Source organism: Nannochloropsis gaditana (assembly GCF_000240725.1).
Source record: "Nannochloropsis gaditana CCMP526 unplaced genomic scaffold scaffold003, whole genome shotgun sequence".
Taxonomy (NCBI): domain Eukaryota; class Eustigmatophyceae; order Eustigmatales; family Monodopsidaceae; genus Microchloropsis; species Microchloropsis gaditana.
This window is the reverse complement of record NW_005803950.1, coordinates 25,809-47,028: the sequence shown is the minus strand read 5'-3', so window position 1 is coordinate 47,028 and position 21,220 is coordinate 25,809. Positions and strand designations below refer to the sequence as shown.

The following is a 21,220-nucleotide window of genomic DNA, read 5'->3' as shown; positions in this document are numbered from 1 at the left end:
GGGGGGGGGGCTGGATGAGAAGGCGATGGAACCATTAAGGCTGAACACTTTCTCTATACTTTACGACAGATGGCAAGGAAGTCAAATGCTATCAGGAGATGGAGGCTGGCAAGATCAAATGGGACGCAGTAGGCGCTGACTACATTGTGGATGCGACAGGTGCGTGAGCGAGAAACAGGAGAATCGGGACCGAGGTATTGAGAAAGCCTCACAAAAGGTCTCATTTGTCTATCGGTCCGTCTCTTATTCATCAGGGATCAATCTGACCAAGGGCACCGCGGAAGCTCACTTCAAAAACGGCGCGAAGAAGGTGGTCATGTCTGCGCCCTCTAAGGACGACACCCCCATGTTCGTGTGCGGCGTCAACCTGGAGGCCTACAAGGGAGAAAAAATTGTATCGAATGCCTCCTGCACTACCAACTGCCTGGCTCCTCTGGCCAAGGTTATCAACGATACCTTCGGCTTGGAGGAGGGCCTTATGACCACGGTGCACGCGGTGACTGCCACGCAAAAGACGGTGGACGGGCCCAGCAAGAAGGATTGGCGCGGAGGCCGCGGGGCCGGATTCAACATTATCCCATCCAGTACAGGTGCTGCGAAAGCAGTGGGGAAGGTCATTCCCGCGTTGAATGGGAAGCTTACCGGCATGGCCTTCCGTGTCCCGACCGCCGATGTCTCTGTCGTGGACTTGACCTGCCGACTCAAGAAGGGCGCGAGCTACGACGAGATCAAGGCGGCACTCAAGGCTGCCAGTGGTATGTAGGGGAGCAGTTGGATGGAGGGGGATAATTTTTGGTATGAACTTCTTGGGGTAGTAGGCATGACATTTTCCTGTGTGGAATAATTTTCACTCTCACAGAGGGGCCAATGCGGGGGATCCTCGGCTACACTGAGGACGACGTCGTCTCCACGGACTTTTACGGGGATGCGCATTCGTCCATTTTTGACGCCAAGGCCGGAATAGCCCTCACTCCCAACTTTGTCAAACTTGTCTCTTGGGTAAGAGTTTCCCATCTAGGGCTGAGCAGCGTTGCTTGTGCATTTACTCCTTGCGTGATTGCTTTTTTTAAGCTTTGAGACGGCAACAATGGCCGCAACATTCATGCTGTGTCGCGCTGGCTTGCTTTCATGTCGGATTTACCACATATGTTCGTTTCTTCGGTGATCTCCCTCACGTATTACAGTATGACAATGAAGCTGGCTACTCCAACCGCGTCCTCGATCTCATCAAGCACATTGCGAAGCACTAGAGCGGATTGAGGTAAAACGAACACAAGAATTACTTACAAGGGATCAAACGGGATTGGAGGTATGCAATATTTTAGCGAAGGGCTATGTCGCCAGGATCGATGGACCATCATGAGATGCCTTCCTCCGGATGCCTCATGTTGCATTTGTGGTGGAGCTTTAAGTGGGAGGGAGCGACGAAACGAATGATTTATTTTTCCCTCTGAGGAAGAACATTGTATATCGTGAGGTCTGGACGGTACATTTACGCGTTGCGAGTTTCTTTTCACTGTTTGGCTAGACTCTAACCACATCTGACCAAGAAGTCATTTCCTGAGGCGCACCATATTAACTATTAGCTCATATATGTCTGACTTTTGCCACACATTGTCACACATCGCCTTGCGACTGTCTGGCAACTACTTATTGAACTGGCGTCGGATCAGACCTTTCCATAAAGCACGCGTCTTCTTGTCGCTGCGTTTCGCGCAATTTCCCTCCACTCCCTTGTCTCTCCCGCCAGCGCTCAAGTTTCGTTCCCGTGGTATACTATGGCGACTACTGCTCCCCTCCAAGCCGGCGGATTGCGAGAAACCATGTTGGCTGCTCCCACTGGGTTCAGTATATCCTCCTCGGCTCTGACTATCTTCCGCACCGCCAAGGAAGCTGGATGTGAAGACAAACTTCTGCGCGGTTACGTGGCTTACTTGCAGTCGTCCTCCATTGCTGTTGCTACTACTACTTCCGCCTATTCCGACACTCGCCCCTTGCCCCGCGTTCGAGGGTGGGACACAGATCGACCCCTGTCGGCGAAGAGCGGAGATAAATGAGCCCTTCCGCATCCCAGGTGCCGTCATTCCCGCTGCCTGCATTTCGCGAATCTGGGAAAAGAGGCAAGGAACTCCAGCAGTAGTATTGCTAGCTCCGTTACCGCTCTCTTGTTTGCTTCCGTAATTGGTCTTACTCTTTGGAATAAGGTCTTTAGCGTCGGGTTTCGAGCCGAAATTCTCTTTGCGTTCAGTGCCTGCTTCTGCCCGACTTCCGCTGCCACACGACGCGACCCCCCGGACCCTCAAAGGGCCGATTTCTCGCTCAGGAAGGGTTGACGACATGGTGCGAGGCACCTTAGAAGGGGGCAAGGCAAAGGACATGTTGCTCATGGCGTGGTCCGGGTCTAGGCGCTGGAAGTCCACAATGTCCGCCGAGAAGTCCTTCTCCCTCATATCCATCAAGCGCTTGAGCGACTGGCTCGCCGCCATTCGCGTTGAGTGAGTGCGTTCAAGGAGGCCCATCACGTGCTGCGAGTCCGCATCTGCCTCCTGAAGCACACGTCGGATTTTGGCTGCTGCTACGCCGGCGTTTCGGCTTGTGGTGACCACCCCCGACCCACTTTTGCCGGCTCCCTCGCCACCGTTTCCAGGGATTGACTCTCCGTCCTGCGATTCCTGCATAAGCTGTTGCTCCTCCATCTCTTCCAGCACCCGCCGCATCTTCGCCTTACGCACCCAGGCCTTAGCCCGCAATCGTTCTTGCCGTTCCTCCTCGAGTTCGGCAGCCTCTCCTGCACCGGCCGCTGACTCGCCTGCCCCCTTCTCTTCGCCGTCCTCGTCTTCGTCGTCAGAGGACATGAAGTATTGAGCAGATGTCTCCAAGGCACGCATACCCATGACGCGCTCCCGTTGAGCCCGGATGAGCTGCTCCTCCAGGTCCTCCTCTTCGTCCTCCTCCCCTTCCTCCCCTCCCTCTCCATCGTCTCCCTCGTCCTCGCTGCTCAGCTCCTCATCTGAATTCAGCAGCCCCAAACGCTTCGCTTCTCGTCGACTTTTGCGATCAGCACCAACCAATTGATCCAATCGGAGCCTCCCTCGGGCCCCAAAATTGATCCCACCGCGCCGACCGTCGAAGCCCTCCTTGACGCGCCGCATAACCTCCTGCAGCTGCTCCTTGTCTGCCTCAACCTCCTTCTGCGCTGCAAAATCGTGGAAGGCATCGTCGTCGCCCTCGCCCTCGGACACTTCGTCCACGATACCTTCGAAGTCGTCTTCTCGCACAACCACATCCTCGTTCTCCTCACGTCTCTTTGCCGCAGCCGCCGCCCCTCCGTCTCCCCCCAGGTCATTCACGGCCCCGAAACCAAAGTCCTCAAGGCCCTTTAGAACCTCCTCCTCCTCCTCCTCCTCGGCTTCCAGCTCTACCAACCCCTTCTTTCGCAGCTTCTTCTGGCGTTTTGCGTTCCTTCGGTCTGCCTCAATCATGGCGCGGTATGCCGCGGCACGATCTCTCGGCTCCCCCGTTTCCTCATCTTGTTCCTCGTCGTCCGGCTCTGCCGCTCTTTCTTCACTCTCATCCACCCCGCTTGCTCGATCCGAGGCATCCTTATCCTCAGTATGATCACTACGGCCTTTCAAAGCCTCTTTTCCCTTCTCTGCACCCTCGGCTCCCACGGCAGTCCTCTGCTGGAGGGAGGCAAGCACCGAGCTAGTAGAGGGGCCCGTCGTTTTGCTGCTGAAAAAGGCCGCAATACCCTTTTTTGGCGGCGAAGAGATAGAGTCAGGGCCATGAGGCTGACAGGATGCAGTTGCCCCGCTCCCGTTGCCTGCACTTGGCTTGCCAAAGAAAGCAGTGAGGCCTTTTTGAACCGTGCTCGCTTTCAGCTGGCCGTCATTGTCCACGTAGGGTTTGGAGGAGGACATCGGATCCGCTAATGTTGGAGCTGAGGTGAACGGTGGTGGCAGCGACATCACCATAGCGGATACCGAGGAGAATTGGAGGGACTCGTCGGAGGGAGGGGGCGAGGTCGAGTCATCAAGCGCTGGAGGTGCTTCCCCCACTCGGTCATCTGTCACTCCCTCGTGTGCGGCGGGTCTACCCGTCATGTCCTCCGCCCTCCCATGAAGAGCCTCTTTAGATCTGTCCGGGAAGGCAAGCCTCCTAGAAGGAGAGAGCGGAGTGCCTGGCGAGCGTGCTTCCATAGCCGACGGAGAGAGTAGAGCAGCGCGATGATCCTCATAAGTCTCCCCCGGCTTTTCCACCGCACAGTTTTCTCCTTCATTTCCCTTTCCATCTCCACCATCTCCGTTATCCTCCTGGTCCCCATCACTGTGCTCTACATCATTTTCTTTCTCCTGCCCAACCTCCTCCTCCTCTTCCTCTTCCTCTCTTCTCTTCTGACGCAAAACCGCGGCCGCGGCACGCTCTTCCTCGTCTGCATCCACTCCTAATGTGGCCCTGTCACCCTCCTCTCCGTTACGCTGCCGATATTCCAGGGTATCCACGGAGGCCTCAGATGACACGTCTGAATCGCTGTCTTGGTCTGGGGCGTAGTCGCTCCCTTCTTCCTCATCTCCAGAGGCCTGCCCTTCCGTGTCCCCCTCCACCCCGTCCTCAAGTAGTTTAGCCGCTTTGGCAGCCGCAGCTGCAGTTTCTTTCTCTTTCAAACGCTGCGCCATGGCCTTCCTTTTCAATTCCATGATTTTAAGATCGCGCTGATGTTCGCGATAGTCCTTGTAGCCCAACTCCCTCGCCAACCATTGTGCACTTCGCTGGCGCGCAGCTTCTTGCAGCTGGCGTCGCAGGGCCGCTTCCTTGTCGTAAGGACCGGCAGTTTTTTTAAGGGAAGTGGAGACATGAAGCTGCATGTGACTGGGATCTGGGGCGATGGATCTTCGTGAACACAAAAACCCTCTGGGGCCGTGGTCGTGTCGGGGCCAGCTGGCCGGAGCCTTCGTCTCACTTTGTTTCACGCTTTCAGATGCATTATTGTCAGCATGTACGACCGCAGGAACCAACTCCAATTCAATTCCGCTCTCGTCCCCGCTGTCGTCGTCCTCAGTACTCACCTCCCGCTCGGAGGCCGGATTCGGCTCAGGAGAGGACGCGACGGCCGCTTTTTCCTGTTCCTTTTGCCTCAAACGCTCGGTCAATGTAGGCTCCGGTGGAGGCTCCACAAAGCCTTCCTCTACTTCCTCCTCTTCAACGGAAGCTCCCGCGGCGGCCGCCGCAGCCCCCGGGGCTTCTTCCACGAGCTTGCTGGCCCTGGCTGCTTCACGTTCCTCCCGCTTTTGCCGAACCAGACTCTTGAGCTGCTCCGTGGCGGACATGAGCACACCCTCCATCAAGGGTCGATTGCGTGCACGAATACGGTCTAAAAGCTGGCTTTGCAAGCGCTCGGTCCGTTTTGCCATTTCCTTTTGGCCGGCAAGCACCAGCTCTCGCTGCTCCTTCTGCACCAGAGCCTGCTCCTCCATTTTTTTCAACTCCTTCAGCTCTTCTACTCGGACAGCCAGTCGCGCTTTCTCGATGGGGTCCATCCCGTCATCGACTGCATCTTTAAAAATTGCATCGTCTTTCTTGTTCCTGCCGTCACCATTTCCCCCCTCTCCCTCTTCATCCCCCTCGCTGTCCTCTCCGGAGCTCGATGCCTCGTAATCTGAAGATTCGTCCCCTCTACTCGCTCCTGGCTTTCTCCCTCCCTTCTTCCTCGCAAAATTTACCCCTCCTTTCTCGTCTTCTGCTTCGGATTGCGATGAATCCAGTATGCCTAGGTCCAGCCCCGATACGGCCTCATTTCTTTCCTCAGACACAGCTCCTCCCACCACGCTCAACGGCGACGGTCGCTGAGTTTTATCATTCGCATCGGAGGGAGAAGAGGGAGGAGAAGGTGCAAGCTCAATACCAAGCGGCACAGCTGGCGGCGAAGCGTCTGCGTCGATGTGCTCATTGGGACCACTGACGTCGTCCAATGAGGCCCCTGAAAACATCTCTGCCCCAGCCGAACTGCCATGGCTCTTCGTTTTGTGCTCATGCTTACGTGTGACTGTCTCTTCTTGTCCGTGCCCTGCTTTTTGGCTTTTCTTTGCTCTCCTCTTCCCCTTGTCTCGTTTCTCCTTTTTGCTGAGAGGCCGGCGACGCCTTTCCCTCCCGGGGCCGGGGACATCCTCCGCCTCGCTGCCGCTGCCACTGCGAGGGGTATCCCCCTCCCTTCGCACAACGGCAATGGCTTTTCTCTCCTGCAGCCCTTCGCTCTCTTGGATGGATGGGCCGGAATCAGAAGGCAGAGGGGCGGGAGAAGGAAGTGACGAGCGGGACTGGGCTGCGGCGGTGCTGCAGGAGTCAGGGCGGTTTGCATCTACGAGGGTTTCGCACTCTGCGGTGAAGCTTTTCTGACTCTCACTATTCTGTCGACCCTCCTTCTCTTTCCGCGTATGAGGAAGCGAGACCGAAGGCAACTCAGGGGACGTATCTCCCTTGAGGTCCTCCACGTCCATGGTGTCCTCCTGACCGCGCGAAGCACAGCGGTCCTCTCTAGGTGAAGGCATGTCTTCGTCTCTGCCTGCCACACTTTTTGAACCGGCAACACGCAAGTCCTCCTCTCGCTCTTCTTCGTCATCCGAACCCAGCCCTGCCATCAGACGCTGCGCCTCCAACGCCCTCTCCTTCATGCGGTCTCGTTCTTCCGCCTCTTCCTCAGAGCGAGGTATGGCAATCTTCTCAGCGCTCGGTGACAAAATGCTTTCTGTCCCCGGACCTTCAAAATGCGTTGTATTACTCCTCGTGCTCCCCCCATCTTTTTCGTCTCCGTCCTCACCTTCTCCAGTCAATGTGTTAGCTTGTGTCCCAGAAACCGTCTCCAGCGCAATGCCGTCTTCCTGCTCATTTTCGTCCAGGTCGATGTCTTCATTCTTCTCACTTTTGCACAAGTGACTCTTTAAGTGTGATAAAGGTGATGCCATTGTGTAGGTTTGCTCTTCGGCGTCCTCACCTTCGCCCTGGCGTCCCTCACCTCCGAGAGTCCTGTCGACCGGCAGACCACGGTCAGAAAATCCTTCCCCCACAGCGCTGCTGGCATAATCTGCCATTACGCTATGCACAGAGACAAAAGGGCTGGACTCTCTTGAAGATTGATGTTGGAAGAAGCTTCGCTTGGACCGAGCAAGACCTCCGGTGAACACACTCTCATCCAGCTCATCGTCTGAGTTGTTGGGCAATGGGAAGGACGACGCGGGCGTGCTGTTTTATTAAGGGTCGTGATAAGTAGTGAAATTACCAAGCACGAGTTAGTAGAAATAAATGTAAAAGGCAAAGGGGGATAAAAAGGATACAAAGGACAACCAATTGCAGGGCGATTACAGGCAAGGACACGAAATGAATCGACTTACGACACCGCCATCCCCTCATCCTTGCCGTGTTGCTGCGGCGATAATTGAGACCGACCCCAGTCTTTGCGACTTCTGTAAGTCTTCATCTTTCAACTTTTCGTGTGATATATGGTAAGAGGCTAAGTAATGTGTCGTAGCGATAAAATTACGACTCGTGGCATCCGGCTGAGGTTCACGCGGATACCGCTCAGGCGGAGAAATACATGAGAACTGGCCATTGCGAGGTTTGCGCATGTGGTCTCCGTTATCAAACGAAAAGAGTTTAGACAATCGCTCTGCTCTGTTGTTTTATGGAACATCATTTTGTCTTTTGGTGCTTGTTTGCGCTTGGGACCCAGGAAGTCGTTTTCTTCGGCGATGGCATAATTCATGCCAGCCTTTTCCCGCTCTTTCACCTTTGTTTGCCCCCCGCAATTTTCGCGTATCCCTCAGTCCTCTGTACTTGAGTATTCCTATATTTTACATTTCTGCCTAAATTTGTATTTTGAAAAGGCTCTGTCCCGAATCGGGCTCCAATTGCATATGTAACTTTCGTCCCAGTTATGAAGGGAAAGCTTTGTATCGGGACTAAATGAAGATGCAGGGCCGTGTAATCGTTGTGTTTAGCACCGCAGCCGTATAGATTTGTGCTATATTAAGGCACTTAAAACAATGATTGTAAATCTATATTGCTTACCTATTTTAAACCGGTGAATGCAATTCCTGGACCTTCGCGTTGTCATTCTCGGTTTTTCGCGCCAAACCTCGAGCATCCTCACGGTGAGGACCTCACCCCACCCTTAACGATTCAACGGACATTCAAACATTCAAAAGCTGGCAGCGCCAAAAGGATGCGCATGGAGGAGAGGGCTACGAGTGTCACACGTCTCCGCTTACATGGTATGACCGGTGCATGATTTCATCCATTTTCTATGCACAATGTACAACGCTCGAGAGAAAGTCGCCTCCTCATGACGCTTAAAATTGGTTTCAATGGACGTCGTGGAAGACACTAGAAGAGAACCCACATATTCACTGCATATCTCATTTGTACATGTTAAATCCCTCACCCTCGAATGAGATCAAAAGCGGATTTTATGTCTTAAATATGCAACGGGGTGTTTCAAATATCACCGCAAATGTTTAAGGAGACAAATGTGCTGCTGCGATCCACTGCCTGCTTTTCATTTTTAAAACCCACCTAGTAAAAATCACTCATGCCTTTCGATGAGTGTTGGCTTTTTGGTGAGGGGAAAAAAAATAGAATTACAATTTGACGTCGTGCATTTCCTCCTCAAACAGGGCTATAAATCAAGAGAGAATGCTCTTCTCGGATGAGAAAGCGCTTAGGATGGATGTTGCTATGATAGTAGCCTTTATTTTGGCTGTGAATGGGTGCGCATTATACACTCTAAAACGGGTGAGATCCCAACCTGGGTCGCGACTTTTCTGGGCCGCAGTCATTCTTTGTGTTCCTATCGGAGGCGCTTTGATATTCTTCTTTTTTCGGCCACGGGATCCGATCAAATATTTTACCGACGATAGTATACCAGAGAAGAAGGTGGGCCAAATCACACCCGTGGATGTACCTATAGACAAGAAACTACCCTCGATGACGCCGCCGACCACTCCCACCCTCCTCCACCGATTCGCAGCGCACGCAATCAAGAGCCCGGACGGCACTTTAGAAAGTCCCTGTATAATGTATGCACCATCAAGCTGAAGTCCTAACATACTGTCACACTTTACGTCAACTAGAAAAAGAGTGAGAGATGCGATCAGCGGCGACGTGCTCTTAAGTAGAAATCCAAGAAGATCTCTCCTTCCCTTTTTTGGGTAATAAGCAAACTTGTTTTTTGACGATTTGTCGTAGTCGCGCAACACAAATACCTGCCCGCCCGTAAAAGGCCTCCTGTAAATAAAAAGCTAAAATGGGCCTGGGCCTTCACATAATCGGAACCCCTGATAAATCGTTGGGCTGTTTTTAAAGCGGAAAAAAGCATCAAAAAAAATCGTTCGAAAACAGGGAAGAAAAGGATAAGCATTGGCTTAAACTTTGCGTTTATGTCGTTGTTTCTTCAGGTAAATGGGTTAACGACTGTTTGTAAGGGGGAAATGGCAGTATAGGTTTCGTCTAACCACCCTCTATCATCGCTTATTAGTGAGCATCTTAATTATGTGTGTTATTCACGACGAAACAGCGTGTATAAGTCAAAAAGATATTGCTTTGCGTTGCACGACAAGAGCACATACTTAGGGTTAGACAAGTGGCTATGCCGAATGGCGAATGTTTGTGAACGGATTCTTCTTCAGTGACCAAACAAAGAGAGCCCCGCACGCCATCCGGTTATGGTTGAAGCCATACGGGCCGATTTTCACGCATCAGATCTGATAATTTAATAAATCTGCTCATTTCTATATGAATTTATGAACAGCTACGTTATAGAGAAGGGCTTGACCTGCACACTTAAGTTGTTGCCATGTCGTGTTCGTATTACACCACTGGGATCAAAAATGATGGCTGGGATCAAAGCGTCGAAGCGGTAACCAAACAACTTACCGTCTATCATGTCCCATTAGCCCGCGGTAGCTTTAGCCCTAACGGAGCTTTGCCACGGTGTTGATACGAGAGGTGCTGGGAAAGGAGCCCGTCTCCTGGTAGCCATTGACGATACGCCGCAGAAATCTCGGACACGAATGCCCGCAATCGTCTGTATAGTCATGTATAGGTGGATCGCCAAGGAAGGCAGCTGCAGACTCCTGGCAAGCCAACGTGAAGCACAAATATTAAAGGACAATGTTGAGACTGAGAGATTGTTCAAAACGAATCAAGCCCTTTAAAAAGTCTCTACTTGTTGCGCATATTGTATTCTTTTACCCATCGCAATGTCGTTTCTTTGAAGCCCATCCCAGGCGCAAGGCGAGTGAAGAACGTGCAGCAGGACTATAGCCCGCGAAAAGAAAGCAGTACCTGACGTAACGACGTGCATGTTTTATCTTCTTGCAACGACGATTTTGATGTGAGGATAGATAAGCATTAATAAAACTCTCCTATCCGTGCTTTTGAACAACTTGTCAACGATGAACTTGGTCACAAGAGAAAAGACAACATATTTTTCACATGAAAGTGCCCCTCCGGTTCGTCGGCCTTGGCGTCGCTGGGAAGTGAGTCACAACAAGTGCATTACGGTGAAATCTCTACGCACAACACACCTTTCCGGTCAGAGCCAGCGACCGCGGGAGGGAAATTAGAAAAGATGCCAACCTCTTGAATCGGAAAAAGAAAATGGGCCACAGCTGCCAATGCTAGCTTGACGTTCGCGGTCGCGCATCGAGCAGTCGGTCCTGTCAGCTGCCTAGTAGCGGCGAGATTCTATGGCCCATATTGTATTTTGAACCATGCCAATGAATAACTCAGCGAGACATTTGTTCGTACACAACTTCCCAGACTCTCCTTCAACACGCTTCTAGTACAAGAACATGGCATCTTCTTCGTCTGTGTCCGAGACATCTGTTCCATCACCTGAGTGTTTGTTGGATTGGACGCAAATAGAACAAAATATATTTGCATTAATCGAACAAATACGAGCAAGAACTATATTGTCTCCTTCACAGAATAATAAAAACTTGAAATGTTTACGCAGATACCCAGTGCATGATCTGTTCCAGGCACTTGCGACACAACTTGCTCATACTAATGGATCACATGTGCGGCAATCTTCACCAGCCCGTGACATGGCACAATCACGAAATTATAAGGATTCTCGGGAATACTTAACGCAACAGCAAGCCAAGGATGTTAACATCGACCCACGTCTGCAAAGCATCTCGTCGTCTGCTGCATCTGATGGTACGCGTGCTCTTGTGTGTCTACAGAAGTACTTTCGACACAAAACCGTGTCGCTCCACATGCAATACAATCTGGATCAATTTCGCGTCTTGATCGACAGCAATTTGCTTTTTGACTCTGTCGCTGTGGACGATCAGAAAGTTTCAGAAAATCGTCTCGCAGACCTAGAGACCAGGATGAAGCGATTGGAATGTCGTGCAGACGATATAATGTTGCCGGTGCACTCATCGCCCTCTCAAGGCCCCTCTGTGAAGCTCGAAATGCTCGAGAAGAGTTTAGACAAGGTACGCAAAACGTTTTGTTGTGAGCTAAGACATTCATCATATGGCTCATACTTATAGCACTTTTACAGACTCGCGTTCTTGTAGGGGCAATTGTCCGATTTCTTGAGGATTTGGCATCTGCTGTGATCGTGGAGGAGGAGCAAGCATAACTCTCCCATGAACTAATTATGTCGTATTGTATGCTATCAATTACCATTTTTCTTTGTCAAAGCCACATCATGGATGCTTCACATCTTCGCATATGTTTTAGTGTCTTCAGAACCTCCTTCGGGTACTGGATAATATTCCGCAGATGTCCAAGCCCCTTTCTGGCGCTGCGTCAGAAGTCATATACATACCTTCCACACCCAGTGTGTCGAGCTAGGTCACCACATACACATAAGTGTTGGTATCATCTATGTGGAAGAGAAAATGTCATGTCGGGACAGGACCAAAAAGTTTCGCTCCCATGTGATAGGAATCCCAGAAGATTTACAAGATAAATGATAAAGAGCATTAGGCTCGTCAGCTCTCAACCCGACTGCTATGCGTTCTTTCGAGAACCACTCGCCTCGATGGTGCGGATATCAAGTCTGTCTGACGAAGGCGAGGTTGACATGGGGGCAAAGAGAACGACAGCTCAAGGTCTTGCCCACTCTCGGCTCCAATGGCTGCTGCTCTCTGTGGTATTGTACTTTCTCGTGCTCCTCCACCTGCCGGACGTGCTGCGGGTGACTCTATCTCCTCCCCCCTTTCTCTCGTAAGCGTATGTCCAGGATTCATGAAATCTTCAGTGCTATCCCTCCACAGGCCCTCGGGGCCTCCAACGGCTGGCGACTGCCGTTGGTCCTCTAGCGGTGGATCAACCTGCTGTAGACTAGAACGCAGCAGACTCCCTCCACCCCCCCCGCCACCACTGCGACTGTCTACCATTCTATTCATAGAGCTGGTTCCTGAGCGGCTCCCGATGGTCCCCTCGCTTCCGTCCCCCATCCCCGCCGAAGAGCCCCACCGCCAGACGACACGCTCCGCCTCCCCCAGACCTGCCTCCCGTTCCTCCGACAAGAGGCTGCTATCCCTGGCCCTCGCCGCTTGAAAGCGGCCCATGTGCAAATCCCGGAGCAGCTCCAAACCCAATCTGCCCTCCAGGTCTCGAGCTTCATTCCCTCTTCTCTCCGTCCCCTCCTCAGCGCCGTTCCTCCGGCCCCGCCGCCCTTCCACGCCTTGACCCTCTCCCTCACCAGCTCCCCCCCCATTACCACTGCCCCCCATAGTGGCAGAAAGCCAGCGCCAGGCGTCCGCGGCGGCCCGTCGGGGCAAGGAAGAAAGCTGCAGCGCGTGTCGCCCTCGCAGGGAGAGCACGGATCGGCCCATGCGCAAGCGGATGGACCGAGACGTCGGGATCTCTAACGGCCCCCGCAGGTAAAGCAGAGAGCCGTTCGAGGAGCGGGCGTCCTGGTAGTAGAATTCTCCCTTTGAGTACGAGATGGTGGCGTGCCTGGTGGACACAGTCCGGTAGCCAATCACCACGTCGCAACCCTGAGAACGACCCATGCTGAGCTCGGCGGCCCGGGCAAAGGAGAGCTGGAAAATTGTGTTGAACAGGTCAGGGTGCGACTCATGCCGTGTGATCACAACCAAGGTCAGGTAGGGGGGCATCAGTGTCGGGTTGAGCAAAGGCAGAAGGGTTCCGTCGGGCAGGCAGACGTGCGTCTTGTAGCGCGCCTTGCAAATCTTACAGGTGTAGTTCTGGTGCTTGGTAGAAGTGACGCTTGTCCGCTTGGCCGCGTCCCCCGTGCTCAAAAGGCGCTGCAAGCACTTAACGTGCACCAAAGCAGTCGAGCCCTTGCACTGACAGGGAGCGATCAATACATCCCCGTCCTCCTCCTCCGAGTCCATGCAAATGTAGCACTGATACCTGCAGTTCCCGCCCTCGCCGGAATCTGCCTCTGGGCCAGCCAGTCCCCCCTTTAGGCTCCGGGACTGGTGGCCCGCGCTTCCCGACGAACTCACGCTGTGCTCAGTCCCCGTGTCATTGTCCACCCCCCCCTCCTCCTCCTCGTCCTCCTCCTCCTCCTCCACCATCACCACTCTCCTCCCTACCTCTTCCGTCCTCTCTTCCTCGTGGACGCTGTTTCCCATAAAAAAGTCCTTCCGTAAAGGTGCCAAGACCTGGCGCGGCGCCGTCTGAACATCCTCCCTAATCTGCTCCAATACCTCCTGGGAAACCGTGCGGCTTTTGCCCCCATCTGCCTCGGTTCGCATTTCTGAGACGAGGAGACCCACAGAGCCCAGACGCAGAATGTCCCCCACCCGCAGCGTATGCTTGGGCCCGCGGGCAGTCTTGTCCCCCAGTACAAGGGAGACGCCGAGATGCCGCGAGAAGCCCTGCCGGGAGGGCACGGCCCAGAATTTGTTGTCGGCGAAGGCGACCAAGACTTGCTGAGCGCGTTTGTCCCCGACCGTCACCCGCGTCACAGGCCGCCCCATCACGCACTCGTAGCCCTTGGACAGATCGTGCGTGTCCCCAATGGCCATAGCCTCCGGCCCTTCAAAGACAACTCCATCCGCGAATACGCGGAATTTGCTCACGCGTTTCTGGTGACGGGCCTGCCTCTCTCCCACGCTGGCGGGGCTACGACCATGCGGGAAGAGGGGCGTCGACACCATGGCATCCACCCACCAATTCGACCCGGTGCCTGCGACGCCACTGTTCCCCAGACTTAAACGGGTGGCGCCAGGGTGGAGCATGCGGGAAATCCCGGAAACGCCCGCATCCGAGAAGACGTGCGTCTTGTTTTCATCGAAAGTCTGTGGCCACTCTTCTTCCGTCCTGTTAGGCTGACCAACATTTACCACAGCGGACGCTGATGGAACTTGCCCCATGTTCTTGCCGGGGGCGGTTGAATCCTGGGAAGCAAATCGCTTGCGTGATATTTGTTATGTGTGACAGAGCGGCTGTGTCAAGTTGCCACAAGACACGCCGGCTCCGCGTCCGTACACTGTATACTGCCCAAGCAAACGCTCTTTGGAAAGACTTTCACACCGTATGCTGTGATGTGGGTAAGGTGTGCAATGAAGCAATTGGGACGGGGTTGTGTCTTCATGCCAAGCTGCCGACAATTTTTGCTGAAGAGCGAGGCCGCCCGGACGATGGCAAAAAGAGCCATGTAACGAAGACTATTGGTGGATCTTATGTGGCAATCAAGACACCACCACTGTCACACAGAGAATCCGCGCTATGCTTTCCCCCCCTCGGTCCATGTTTTGCTCAATATCCCGAGACAGCTCGAAGCCTGTGACCTTCGAATCAGCGTGGGAGGGCGCTTGCCCCGCGATCACAGGCATGCGTGCCCTCCCTGCACACTCCCGGGGCCTCCGCGCCGATGGTCAAGCAGACGCCGCGTCACGGACACGCAGGACAAGCTCTCGGCCGGCTTAAGTGTACTGAATGGATCTTGTCGGATTTTGACATAGATCCTTGGGCAGTTTTCAGGCCATTAGTACTCGAAATTTTCAAGAAGAATCCTGGTGTAGCTTCGGAACACGGTCTCGGAACGTGCAATGTTCTGCTTCCGGTGGGGTCATGACACGCATAGGTAAGCACATGACCAGCAGCAACAATGGAAGAGGCCTTCATTTGAGAAAGCTTTCATATCTTGATGAGGGTTAGTGAAAACCTGTTTCCTCTATGGATTTTTCTTTGGCTTTGATAGCTTCTCTCACCACCTTTTAAGTGCCCACTTCAAGTTCATCGTCCTATTTTGTGTGGCATTACAAGAACAGGGTAAAAATGCCATCGAAAGCCAATATCTGGGGCCACCCCATCCACCCTATGTTAGTAGCCTTCCCCATTGTCCTTTTTATTATGACTCTCATCGCCGACGTCGTATACGAGGCTGGTTGGGCGGGCTCGGATTGGTCCCAATTTGCGTATATTCTGCTCGTCGGCGGCGTTGCCGCAGCCGTAGCAGCAGCTATAACAGGCTTGGTTGAATATTCCATTATCATGTACGTTATTTAATTGGTTTCCGAGCTGAACGTCTGTAGAGTGCAGGTGAACGTGTATGCGCGTTAGACAAGTGGTATATTTAATCCGCTCACGCATTTTCGCAATTTTTTGGCCTGACATCCAGAGGCGAGGAAGTAAAGCAGACTGCCACCGCCCACATGCTTCTTAATGCTGGAGTTGTCATGTTACAAGTAATAAATCTTAGGTACGCACACATTTAGGAAACATTGCTTGTTCCGGTTTGGACCGACCCCCAATTTAATTATGTCGATGCAAAAAACGATAGCTACCGTGGTCGCGCGAAAGGGAATCATTACTGGAGAAATGGCTGGATTTTTAGCCTTGTTAGCGTCGTCCTCCTCGCAATTTCTGGATGGCTTGGCCAAGACCTTGTCTACAAGCATGGGATGGGGGTAAGTTCTTGCGGCAATGGGAGGGAAAGAACGAATTAGCGGCATCCGCGCCATCTGTGTTCTTACTGCGACATTTCTCAAGAACGAAAACTTTGAAAAATGAAAGTAAGGTTCTCTAATTATTGTGATATTGCGCACCTACCCCCGCGGACTACACTTTAATACATTGCACAGTTTGTATGGACCGGCGTTCCTATAGCTGCGGAGCGTCAACGGCTCGTGCCAGCATGAAAGTGAAAGAGGAGAAACAACTGAGCAAATGTAACGTACATTTTCAAAATGCGTGAGAGGCTTGTAAATAGACATGCCCACGGTTGGCAATTACAGAAAAATACACCGCGAAACACAGTACTCATGAGACGTCCTCAACGAGTGGCATAATTTTTGGTATTATTTCTTCAATACCATTCATAAGAGTTTGATTGCCACACATTCAGTCAAGCTATCAAAGATTGTCGAAATTCGGGGTCCTAACCTTTGTGCTGATATTGCAAACCCTGTCCCACTTCCTGACGGTTTTGTGGCCATGATGATAACTTGCATCAAGCCATCTTGTACGGCAAGAGTCATATTCCATTGTTATCACCCACTACACTCAGAAGTCTCTTTCTTTGGCTAGACAGCCCCGGCGGGCGCCTGCCGATCATCTGCTTGATGCCCGAAAAAGGCCAGTTTTTTCCCCTCCGTGGATACGATGAGAGGAACAGTATCCAATTCAGTGATCTTTGCATTCGCTTCTCGCTCAACCTCAGCCAACTCGTCTTTTTCGAGCTCCGTCCCCATCGCAAAAAATTCGATGGAATTCAGCGACCGGTCGGTGGGCCTCATAGGCGCCTGCTTATAGAAAGAGCCCCCGATCAAGCAGAGGACCAAGGCCATGATCCCTAAAGGCGAGGCGTGCTTGTCCCAAATGAAGACGTTCAGGAGGATGGTGATGAACTTGTTGATCACCCCGACCAGCGTGAAGGTGGTGGCCGAGACGAGCGACCGGCAGCTCCAGCTGGTGTAGCCGATCAATGTGCCCATCAAGGAGGACACCACCAGCATGACTACGCCCGCCGTTGTCCACTTCCATAGCTCGGCGCTCTCTGAGCCCCTCGTCCCTTCCGCGGCGGAGAAGTCTTTGAAGTCGCCCATCAGATAGCCCAACAGGAACATGGGAGTGACGGATAAAAAGTTCGTATAAAATGTGGGACCCCACATGCTGTTGAACCTTATGCCACTTGTGATCTTTTTCCCGTACGTCATCTCGAAGCAAATCGTCACAAAATAGAGGATCGCCCACGTGTAGGCTGCAAGGCCATCCATCTTAAACTGCGAATCAGTCTGGACATAGCCATATGCGCCCAATGCAATCGTCAAGAGCGCGAGACAAGAGCGTTGGGAGGGCAGCTCTCGGCCAAGAAAAACGTAATCGCAAAGAGCCACGGCCAAAGGCGTGCATGACCGAAAAATGATGACGGTCTCGACGTTGGAATGGGCCAGGGCGCGCATATTGCAGTACACACCGAGAACGAAAGCTATAGTGTACAGTAGGTATGGTTTCACTTTACTGGACTCAAGAGGGTCGGGAGGAATGACACGGACCCATTGGAGCGAGAGGATGATAACCACCGCGGAAAGGAGCTGAATCACTGTCACTAGGCTTGGAACGGGGACTGTGGAGGGAAGATCCTGAAGGATTAGTTACGAGGTCGCATCAAACTTCTCAAGTGATTCTCCATTTACATAAGCATGTAAGGTGTTTGATCCGGAGGAGCAATGGGTCGCGCATTCAAGCATTGGGGGGCAACCTAGTGGCTTCTTCTATGATTACCAGCCGCCACAAGATTCATTCCGCGTCTCATTTCATGAGTTCAAGCTGACAAACGCCTTGATCTGGGCGTTCCACTTTATCTCGTTCACGAATTCAAAGTCGCCACACGCTGACTTACCGTAGTGCATTGCCAGTTTGTTGAAGAGAAGCATGGTTCCAGAGCATACTGAGTAACTCGCGACAGCCAAAGGGACGCGCATATGCGCCGGTAAGAAATGCATTTTCTTGTTCTCTTTTCGTGGTCTCGAAATGATTGCGGGTTTATTTCTGCTCGATTATTTTGATTCTTGATCCTGTGTTGGTCTGTCGTGTACAGGTTACGTAATGGCATTGGAAAAAGCAAGGAGAATGTACTGTATGAGCTCGCCCTTACCATACAAGACAAGAGCTATTTTGGTATTCTTCGTCCAGCAATGCTATCATCGAGACAAGCCGTGTCTTTCAGCCCCCTTGATAGCTTTTTTTTTTAGCGGGGGCCATGGGCCGGTCGGGCGTAACCTCTCTCTCTCTTGGATCCGAGCCGCCCGAGAGGAGGGCCCCGGCCTCCCTCCGCCCTCCCCCGTGTGACAGCATGGATGCGCCCAATGTTCTCGACGCCGACTGTGTTGACCATGCTTTCCTGTTTGCTCTCTCTGTTCTTGGGAACAGGGCACAATTGTGCATTTATTCGCGGCGTGGGAAGTGGAAGAATCACAAAGAGGAAGGTGGCGGCATAGGAAGTTGAGTCACTCCTCGCGTAGCGCTCCTCCGAGCGTGTTTTCACCATACGCAGGGATGGGAGAGGCACGGCGCAGCAACCATGCACATTCTCAACGAGCTTGTCGGCTACAGGGTAGCCGGGTATGGCTTGCTGCAGGGATGTTGCTATCTTACGCAGTGTTGTCAGTTGCCTTTCACCTGTCTCCTACACGGGTCACGGTTTCAGCGCTAGTGGCACACCCAAAAAATTCTTTCCCACCCTCGCGAAGGTCGCTGGTGCCATCGATGGTGTGCGCAGCAAGATCACGTACGAATGTGGGCATGGTCCGGAGCCGCTCTGCCTTGTTTTATCCGCGGCACTGCCGAGGGGCCGTGAAGATGCACAGCAGTGCATTAAGTAGCCTGGGAATAACAGAGTTCGAGATAATCACCCGCCTGCTCATGGCAACGTTCGCAGGTGCCTCCATTGGCTTTGAACGTCGGTATTCGGAGCGTCCGGCGGGACTACGCACGATGGCTCTAGTCTCCCTGGGCGCCGCAATCTTCACCATCATCAGCCTGGGCATCCCGGGAGACAAATCGCGCATGGCGGCCTCGGTGGCCTCGGGCGTGGGTTTCATCGGGGCCGGCGTCATCTCGCAGAATGGCTTCGAGGACTCCTCCAGGTCGGGCGGGCGGCGCATCCAGCAAGTGAACGGTTTGACCACGGCCACCGCCATCTGGGTCTCGGCGGCCCTGGGCGTCTCGAGCGGGGCGGGACTAAACCTCCTGACCTTCATCGGGGCCGCGCTCGCTGTCTGCGTCCTGCGCGTCGGACGCTTCACGCGCATGATCCGTTTACGCCGACGCGATTTGGCCAGTCTGGCGGAGAGGGCCTTCAGTCTCAAGCCCGCCGCCCCCGCCGCAAAGACTCCTATCCCCACGGGCGCCTCCTCGGTCCCAGCGTCCAATCCGTCGACCAGGCAGGAGACCTTGATGGTGGCGGGTGGGGCGGGCGGAAGCTTGCTTTCTTCTCCGCCCCCCGATTCCCCCTTCTTGGTGGGCACACGGCGGCCGAACTCGTCCACCCCAAGCGCCTCGTCAAGTTTCAGAGGAAAGGCTCCGTCGAGGGGGGCCTCCCCAGCGAAGAGAGGAGGAGGCTCCTCGAAGGCCTCTTTGAAGACATATGGGTGCGAGGAGGGTGACGAGGCTCCGGGGATCCACGAGTATTCCGCAGGCGTACCCGGGCCCAGTGATTTGTGCGAGTCGACCAGTGGCGCAGGTATGGACTCTCCTGTGAGAGTTGGCGACGGGGTGGCCACAGCCGGTGAAGGAGAAGAAGGGCCGGTTGGACCGGGTTCAGGAAGCGGAGATTAATAGAGGGCTTCCCTCTCACTCTCCGGTGAGGCGGTTGCAGGGTGTGCGGACGTGGTTTGGAGCGAGGCCTGAATATGGAACGATGACGGCTGGCGCAAGAGGGGATACTAAGGGAATATGTGTATAGAGAAGATGAGAAATTTTGGCCGCCAGCGAGAGGGTTGATACGGGAGAGCCCAATATATTAAATACTAGAAAGAAAAAATTTGCCAAATGGAGATGGCGTTTTTTTTTGTTCTTTAACTGACCAAAATTATGAGCTATCTACACCCTAGTCGCTGGTGACGTCAAAGAGCTCTAAATAGAGTACCCTCGGTTTGTTTGCCGCAGCGGACGTGGCTAGAATCCTTGGACCATCAACTGCACGCCGTGATGTCGTATAAATTAAGGTACACTGCAGCAATTGGTGGTGCCACGTTGGACCTTCACATTTCCACAGTTTCCTGCGTGGCCCATCTCAAATAAACATCTTGGAAAATGCGGCATGTTGCGGAGAGTAATACACTTTAAATAAAGCGAATAATGAATGAGATCTTGGATATGAATGAGCTACAGCGATTTTTCAAACTGTAGAGGCCAGCAGGAAAACATAGCTCGGCGTGATGTCGCTGGATTTAATTTTTAAGGCTTCCCACGGGGGAGTCGAGGTACCGCGAACAGGCTGGGGCGAATTCTCCCTGTCTTCTCGCTGGGCGACTTTTTCGGATGCTGGGCTTCGAGGTTTATTGGCAATTACAGTGCCGCCCGTCTTCTCATTTTCACGCTTTTATCCTACACAGCTGGCCTAGGTATACAAAAGGATAAACAAAGACGGTCATAGCGTGCGGCAGCAGTTCGAGCCCAGGGCTGTCGGACCTGCATGGACACGAGCACGGCCGTAAGCGAAGGAATAGCCCCGCTACTGAATCCCTTCCTCCTCACATACACCATGGTTATGAGTCTGATGCTATTGAGCCTCCTGCGCGTAAGTCTTCGATTTTTAGGGGCCCATGACTGAAAATACATAACCAGAGCCGGCGTGCGTTCCCTTGCGAGTAGCTCTTGTCATGGCTTGTGCCCTCGTTTTACGTCCCTCATGAGTCACCCGCCAAAGCCCACACTGCTTCCACTCTGCCCCTCTTCCTCGAATTTACGCGAGACGGAGTCGTCCTCAATCACGCGACTTGATCTCTTTTTCTTAAACATTCCTACCGTGTTCCAGCCTGAGAGCGATAAGACCCAGGTTGTCCTAAATCATGTGCTGAGTCTCCTTCCCCTTTCCTTCTTTTTCACAGTACGCCAATAACCGCCCTGCCGCTGCCTTTCAAGCGGCACCTATCCTTTTAAAGCGCTTAGGCCTTCCTATATCGTCTTTCTCGTCCTCACTTTTCTCTGCGTCAAGTGTATCGACAGTCCCCCGTAGCCTCCCCTCCTTCGCAAATGAGACCTTGACGCCGGCCGGGACACG

The 21,220-nt window shown here is 53.1% G+C and overlaps 2 protein-coding genes across 2 annotated transcripts; one reads left to right on the top strand and one right to left on the bottom strand.

Annotated features, from left to right (window-relative positions):
* Positions 1-12,369: 12,369 nt before the first annotated feature.
* NGA_2076200 (fha domain protein) lies at positions 12,370-14,533 on the bottom strand (the record flags this gene model as incomplete). The annotated part of the gene is made up of 1 exon (XM_005856328.1): positions 12,370-14,533. A coding segment is annotated over exon 1 (1,994 nt), but the record flags the coding sequence as incomplete, so codon positions are not given.
* Positions 14,534-18,361: 3,828 nt separating this feature from the next.
* Positions 18,362-19,304, top strand: NGA_2103900 (mg(2+) transport atpase protein c; the record flags this gene model as incomplete). The annotated part of the gene is made up of 1 exon (XM_005856329.1): positions 18,362-19,304. A coding segment is annotated over exon 1 (812 nt), but the record flags the coding sequence as incomplete, so codon positions are not given.
* Positions 19,305-21,220: the final 1,916 nt, after the last annotated feature.